The sequence below is a fragment of the Nanorana parkeri genome, unplaced genomic scaffold, assembly GCF_000935625.1.
Source record: "Nanorana parkeri isolate BGI_ZX_2015 unplaced genomic scaffold, ASM93562v1 scaffold10, whole genome shotgun sequence".
Classification (NCBI taxonomy): Eukaryota; Metazoa; Chordata; class Amphibia; order Anura; family Dicroglossidae; genus Nanorana; species Nanorana parkeri.
In genome coordinates, this window is record NW_017306278.1 from 4,736,547 (window position 1) to 4,744,759 (window position 8,213).

The 8,213-nt window shown below is 44.8% G+C and overlaps 1 protein-coding gene across 1 annotated transcript in view; it reads left to right on the forward strand.

The window, feature by feature from the left end:
- Positions 1 to 1,944: 1,944 nt before the first annotated feature.
- Positions 1,945 to 8,213, forward strand: part of SLC22A18 (solute carrier family 22 member 18) — a 57,269-nt gene continuing 51,000 nt past the window's right edge. Inside the window, exons 1-2 of the mRNA XM_018554951.1 lie at positions 1,945 to 2,073; positions 5,397 to 5,494. Of these exons, the coding sequence (XP_018410453.1) occupies positions 1,948 to 2,073; positions 5,397 to 5,494 (224 nt within the window). The 5' untranslated portion in view covers positions 1,945 to 1,947. The remainder of the gene's footprint in view (positions 2,074 to 5,396; positions 5,495 to 8,213) is intronic.

The window sequence follows — 8,213 nt, forward strand, 5'->3', positions numbered from 1 at the left end:
AAGGCTCAAACAAATGTGTTTTGTTTCAGGACAATTCAATTTTTGGGGGCATTTCAGATCCAAAATTCAATATGGAACATTATTTGGAATTTGTATAATTTGGCCATCTTAGTCTGTACTGGTCATCTTAGTTTGTACTGGTCATCTTAGTTTGTACTGGTCATCTTAGTTTGTACTGGTCATTTTAGTCCACACTCGTCTTTCTGTACTGGTCATCTTAGTCAGTACTGTACTCTTAGTCCGTACTGTACTCTTAGTCCGTACTGGTCATATTAGTCTATTGTTGTCATCTTATTCCATGCTGGTCCTCTTAGTCCGTACCGGTCCTCTCAGTCTGTACTGGTCATTTTAGTCCGTACTGGTCATAAGAACTGGAAATTTGGAAAAATAATTTGGATTCATTTGAATTCAGAAATTTGGATGCATTTTAAAATTTGAAAGCTTGGATGCATCCAAATGTCTGAGTTTAAAGAAATTAGTCAGAATATCAATTCAGAAAGAAACAAAACGTACATGTCTAATATATACCGTATGTATGTAATTAAACATTTCATTTTTTTTCCTTCCCCATTTGTCAGCATTTAATAATACATCTAAACAGGATAATAATTAGAACAGTGTGCCAAATAAAAGTCTTATATGTCCTTAAAAATGAACAACAATTACTTAGCAAATTAGAGTTATTGTTATGTCAGCTGATGCTGCTGAATTCAGTCTGGACATTGGGGCACCAATGAAGCCTGATCATGAACGGATTAAAGGATATCTAAACCCAAGAACAAGAACTTAAAGGAGAACTATGGGGTTAAGGCTTTTCCCCATAGTTCTCCTTAGGGTAACGGGAGGACACAAACTAGCGTCCTCCCGTCACCCTAAGCTCAGTATACAGCGAGCTACAGCTCGCGGTATACTGAGACGCTGCATCTGAAGCTGAAGCGGATCCCGACAATTATGTCTGGATCCGCCCAGCTGCGTGAGTGACAGCTGGCTCTGCCTATCTAGAGGCAGAGCCAGCTGTACCCGCCCCCTCACCCGTCCGATCTGCCAGTCAGCGCTGGCGGATCGGAGCGGGGAGGGGGGAATCCAGCCCCTCCCCTGTCATGGCAGAGAGCTGTGACAGGATCGAGAGGTGAGCAAACGCTGGTATGTGCTCGCTCACCTCCCGATCTACTAAGCCGACCTGTGACAGTCTCATTGTCACAGATCGGCTAGAACTATGAGGTGAGTGAAAAGCACTCACCTCATAGTTCTCCTTTAATATATTTCAGCTTATTATTCCTTAGATATGGTGGCCACGTTAGCTTTCTTTTTAGGCTGAAAATGTTTTCAGTTCTATCTTTTCACTTTTGGGGTTTGGATATGCTTCTTTTAATGTGACACTAAACTCAGGGGTTAAATCTTAAAAATGCATTGAGGTATCTTAACTAATAACAAAAATGTATCTTATTTGTGTATCATTCGGCTGTAGATCCTCCAATCATCTCTGAATTAGTGCTGACGCTGTACTTCCTTCTGGAGGGGGGCTATTTTTGTTCTCCATGGTTGCTGTGTGTGTTGAAAAGTAGTCACTGCTCCAAACTCGCTCCCGGGATGGACTACAATCTTATGTTTAGCTTACTAATATGTATTGAGATTGTAGTCCATCCCAGGAGTGAGCTTGGAGCGGTGACTACTTTACAACACACACAGCAAACACCACTGACAGTGCTAGCTGTCCCAAACCCTGGCACTGCCACTTTTGCTGGCATTTACATATGTGCATGTAAAATAACAGAGCATTCATGGAATTCATGTTCTCATTACATGTACTGTGCAGTGGAGCAGTGCTGGCATTGATGTTGTAGAGGGAGGGACTCTGTCTGAACTTTGCACTACACACACAGGAACTGAGAGAAGGAAAAGTGAAAATCCTCTTCATTCCTTTTATACTCTAGCAGTGTTCAGAGCATGAAGAGGGCTGCAATGGCTTCAGATCCCGGGCTCTCCGGATCCAAGCAGCATGTCATCAGGGTCACCTACCTGCTGGCAGCCCTGGACATCTCCTGTCTGTTCATGCAATTTGCAGTCACCCCGGTGAGTAGAAGAGATAATCATGAAATTCAGTTTAGATAACAGCAAGGTCAGCGAGATGACTCACAGCTTCCTTCTATAGATTGTGTGAGAGTACTTTGTTGTTACTTTGTTGCCAAGTGAAATTCTTTCCAGGAACATTTCGGTAATGAAGAGATTGCACACAATGCCCCCATTCACACCTATGAGCCCCTATTCACACCTGAGGCCTTGTTCACACCAAGCACGTTCCAGGAGCAGAGCAGTTACAGACCGGACCAAAACTGCGTCCAATGTATTCCAATGGTATTTTGGGCTCCAGTTCACACCGCAGCATTCAGTTCCAGAGCCTGTAAAAAAACTGCAGCAAGCCCTATTTTACCTGCTCTGTAAAGCTCTGAAATGCAAGCAAACGCATCAAAAACGCATGCGAAAGCACTAAAAGCCCATTTTATTATTTTACCAAAAACGCAGCACAACCCACTGCACTGCGTGTGCAGAAACTCATGCAGATCTGGTCTGCATTTGGTGTGAACAAGCCCTAAGCCTTTCTCGAAGCACAACAACATTTATAAATAGTACCAACAATTTACACGTCAGCCCCTGCCCTCAAGGTGCTTACAAGCTATCCCTCAGCCAATTTACCTTCCAGCATGTCCTTGGAGTGTGGGAGGAAACCCATGCAAGCACACAGAGAATGTGCAAACTCTTTGCAGATAGTGTCCTGGCCTGAATTTGAACCAGGGACCCCCCCAGTGCTGCTAGGTAGAAGTGCTAACCACTACACCACTGTGCTAACAATGAAGGTGATGGATTTTCAGTGGTGCTTGTTCACACCTGAGCGTTGTCTCACCTGTTGCTTGCGGCTCAATAAAGTACATGTCAGAATTACATGATTTTGGCTCCATAGACTTCAATAGGAACGCCTGAGAAACATGTGTAATATGTTTTTCGTGCAATTTTGTGCCTGTCTCCTTCTTCTACCAATTAGTTTTCCATTGGCTAAAAGAAAAACACTCAAGCCTGAAAACACCTGAAAAACGCATGGGAAAATGAGCCAGAATGCACAAATAAGCTTCAAATTTGCCTGAAAATGATTAAGGGAGAACTATGAGGTGAGTGAAAATCACTCAACCTCATAGTTCTAGCCGACCTGTGACAATGAGACTGTCACAGGTCGGCTCAATAGATCGGGAAGTGAGCAAATACATTGCGTCGCTCGCTCCCTTCTCGATCCTGTCCCTGCAGAGAGCCGTGACTGTCACTCACGGCTCCCTGCAGGGATTCCCCCTCCCCTGTCCGATCCTCCAGCGCTGACTGGTGGAACGGACGGGGGAGGGGGCGGGTACAGCTGGGTCTGCCTGTAGATAGTCAGAGCCAGCTGTCACTCACGCAGCTGGGTGGATCCAGACAGTAATGTCGCTAATGTCGGGATCTGTGCCGGCTGCGGCGGTCTCAGTATAGTTACAGCTCGCGGTATACTGAGCTTTGAGAAAAGGAAGAAAAGAGAGCGCCTCCATAGTGTAAAAATGTTATTTTATAGTAAAAACACGCAGCTCTAAGGCTGTACTTACAACAGTTTGGTAGAATAAAAACCAGTAGAATAAGGTGAGAGGACGGAACCCCTGGCAGGGAGAATCTGGAGCGATGTAAAACACCAGTAACCTCGATCCCTGTATTGATAAATGGTTTACGCGTTTCTGGGGCACGCCCCCTTCATCAGAACTAATGGAGCTTTGGGTCACGGGAGGACGCTAGTTTGTGTCCTCCCGCTACCCTTATGAGAACTATGGGGAAAAATAGTTCACCTTTAAGCTTTAGTGTGAATGGGGGTTAAATATAAAATTCTTACATTTTTATTATACTGAAATGTGAAGGCATTTTATAGGTGCATCCAGTAGGGATGCACCGATACCGATACTAGTATGCGTATTGGTGCTGATACTGAGTATTTGGCCGAGTACTCGCCCAAATGCTGTGATTCTTACACCCCCCCCATACCAGAACTTCACTTCTGGTCAGGAGGAGATTTCCACTGACCGGCAGTGCTGCGAGGGAACATGGAGCCGGCTTTCCCGCAGCAATCAGGAAGCTATGCTGATTGGCCGGGAAGCCGGCATCCCAGCCAATCAGAATGAAGCCACCCAAACAGCGGGAAGGCGGCTTCCTGGGCAATTAAGAAACCTGGCAGCAGATAATGACACGTTGCCCGGCTTCCTGATTGCCCAGGAAGCCGGCACCATGATACCAGAAGTGCCGGTATCAGTACCCAGTATCGGCGAGTACCAAAATACAAATACTGGAACTCGTACTCGATAGCGAAAAACCAGTATCGGTGCATCCCTAATCTCCAGTGAATAAAAATTAAAGTGACACTAAACTCAGGAGTTAAATCTTAAAAGTACATTGAAGTACGTCAACTATTAACAACAATGTATCTTATTTGTGTATCACTCGGCTGTGGATCCTCCAATCATCTCTGAATTGGTGCTGACACTGTCCTTCCTTCTGGAGGGGGGCTACTTTTGTTCCACATGGTCCCTGTGTGTGTTGTAAAGTAGTCACCGCTCCAAGCTCCCTCCCAGGATGGACTACAATCTCAATACAATTTAGTAAACTAAACATGAGATTGTAGTCCATCCCGGGAGTGAGCTTGGAGCGGTGACTACTTTACAACACACACAGGGACCATGTGGAACAAAAGTAGCCCCCCTCCAGAAGGAAGGACAGTGTCAGCACCAATTCAGAGATGATTGGAGGATCTACAGCCGAGTGATACACAAATGAGATACATTGTTGTTAATAGTTGGGGGACTTGAACGCACCTGAGGTTAGTATCACTTTAAAGGCCCATTTATACCTCTGCATCTTGGTAATGCGAACATGACCACAATGCTGGATAACGCATTTAACAGACATTGCTGAATGGTGCTGCCCTTAGTTTTTAATGGCACCCCAATTCACTAAGGGAACATACCTACCTTGTTGCACACTACAATGCATGGCAATGCATTGCATTAGAACATAGGGTCAGGTATATATTAGTGTGTATTGGCCGCCCATTCATTTCAATGAGCTACCATTACATAATGCAAAACATAAACCACATCAACACAATGCAAAGGCAAAAATGGGCCCAGAAGATAACTTCTTATAGGTGTAAACAATTCAATTTGGGCATATGGATACAACGATAAACCCGTAAGTAGGGGTCAGATTTAACAAATATGACAAAACAATCAGTAGAGCCAAAGATATAGCTGCTACAATTTCCTCCCATCATTCTCTGTCCGGCATCCATGCTTTCCTTCCAACTAACCATCTCTCTTTGATGACTCATATTTCAGTATCTGGCGAAGAACCTGGGCTTGGACACTGTAGGTTTTGGCTACCTACAGACATTTTTCGGAATCCTTCAGCTGGTGGGAGGTCCAATTTTTGGCAGGTAAATTCTTTCTATTCCCCCAACAGAATATGGTCGCCATAGACACTCTTGTATGCTTGTACGTCTATTTTCTCCAAATGATAGAGGACTGTTACGCCAATAAGTCCGATCACTGTCATTTCCTGAACAGTGATTCTGGCAGAGAACATTTCTATAAAATATAAAAACAAATAAGGTTCCATTCACAAAGCTTTAACACACGGATAAGGATCTTTGTTTCAACCATGTGACTGCAATTTTCAAATCTCATTGGACTCAGAATTAGGGATGCACTGACATTTTGGCCACTGAAACATTTTGGCTAAAAATTGTACTTTGGGCAAAATGCCGAAAGTTCCATTTCTGTTTTTTCTAAAATGTGGTGCTGTAAGATCCTTCGCGGCTCCCGTGGACGCCGATTGCGTCCCACGCTGGAACGAGGCGCCGGTGCGAGCAGAACTACGGCTCTGCCCCAAAAGGAGTGACTCATGCGTTCCAGCGTGGAACGCGGATGTCGCTTGGCGTTCAGTTCCGGCCACTTCTGAAGCTGGCGGGCTATTTAAACTCGTCGGGTGGCTGACACGGTGTTCCACGATTATGGACACAGCGCCCTGCAGCCCCCGACACCTCTATCTCCTGGGAACCCTGCTGGACGACCTTACCAACCCGGACGCTCTGGAACCTCACACTCAACCGGAACCCCTCCTGTCCAGTCCGGACCCTCAAAACCGCAAGTACCCCCTCAAGGGGATTCAGCAGCCTCTTATATATCTGCTCATTGGCTGATGCCATCATATGTGAATATATCTGACTAAATGGACTGTATGATTACAACTAATAATTCCAGAACTGCCAATTAACATCTTCACTACCTGGGCTGTTTACATAGATGCTATAAAGTACACTGTGTACAATCTGGTGAGGGTCTATGAAGTAATAGACCCTTGACGCTCAAGCCATCTAAACTCGTATCACGGCAAATGATGCTATAACCCCTAACACTCCGTAAAGATTGAGTGTAACGCCAGGGGTTAAAGCCTGACTAGCCGTCCCTACCAGGTATAGTGACGCAAGCATTCTTACACATTTCCGCAGCTGAGATCTATAAAACAGAGTGTTTAAGGGGGATCCCGACAGGTGCATCTCTAGTTTCTCTCCTCCCCGTTGGGTGCTGCTCTGTGTCCCCTCTGACACAAACCAGCACCCAGTGGGGAAAAGAGAAACTATCAGGATGCCGAGCGGGGCGGGGGCATGGTTACTATAGCCCCAATTATGAATAAATAGGAAGTGCTCTACATCACCTCCTGTTCATTCATGATTGCGGATATAGTAACCATACCATCTCCACAGTTTATGAATAGACAGGAGCACTCAGTATAGAGGATTCCTGTTCATTCATAACAGGGGCTGCAGAAAAGAGATTGTAGACTCTGTGTTCTCAATCTCTTTTTCTATTTCAGAAGGGAAATATCAGGGGTCTGTTTAGACCCCCAATATTTCCCCAGAGCCCCCAACATTAAAGTTACAAAAATGTTTATATATATATAAAAATAATAAAAATAAAATATTTTACAAAATAATTCTCGGCTTCGTCCTGGAAAAACTTTTGGTTTTCGGTTTCAGTCTGAAAATTCAATTTCGGTGCACTTCTACTAAGAAAAGCTATTCACTTGGCTAATAATAAGGATCCTTATCCTGGTGTTTTAACTATCTGAGCTGAGTCAAGGCTGTATGTTATGGGGAGTGGACACAGATAAATAAACCGTATTCATTTTCGTGACATGTTCCCTTTAAATGGAAGGCCCCAAAATTTCCACTGCTGAATTCCACTGCTGAATACTCCCTAATGGCAGCACTATAACTCCCCATTTAGAACATGGAATCTCCCTTTAATTTTTCTTGACTGACAAGTGTCCTGTGATCTGGCACAGTCAGCATTTGTAACATTGATAATCTTCTGTCCTTCAAAGTATTTGCTGAAACATTGCTTTATCTCAAGGGTTTAGGCCGAGCAAGGTGAATGAACTCAAGAGCCTGCGCTGGTAATATAATGTGTCACTAGACGCTGGAGCGTTGTCAGCCTCCTGCTCAATGTTAAAGGCAGAACTCCGGCCTTCCCTTTAGTCTCCTCTCCTGGACTGAAATGGCTTCCTCTGATATCACTGCACACTGCGAGCTCCTCACAATGTGCATTAGTAGCTGCAGCAAGTCAGATAGAGCCCGCCTCATTTCCTGGCTGGAGGACGTCCAGCATTATCTAGCACTTTCCTGCCCTTTTCATTCATTGAATTTCAGGTCTTTAAATCATGGAGGCTCGGCATCACAAGTGGACATTATAAAGAGATGCATAAATAAATGGTCATAAAGACTATAAATGGGTTTGATGGAAGGTGAGTTTTCCTGGTTGGCTACATAGCGTGGTCTCCATGCATCGTATACTCCTCCAGACTGACATCTATCCATCAATCAATTTTGATATTTGTATAACTCCTCCCATTGCTTACATCAGGGCTGAGGGCTCTTGAGAGGAGTACCAAGGAAGGGTGCTGTGATGTGTTCAGGAAGCTATGTGCAGCACCCGCCGGCCCCTCACACGAACCATGATTTACCTGCATTGCATAGAGAAGCACAGAAACCTAATAATAACATGCTATAGTCAGGGCCGGATTTACTCTCCCTGCCACCCCAAGGCCAGGTCCTGTGATGCGCCCCACCATGAACCCCCATCCCCCGCAAAAAT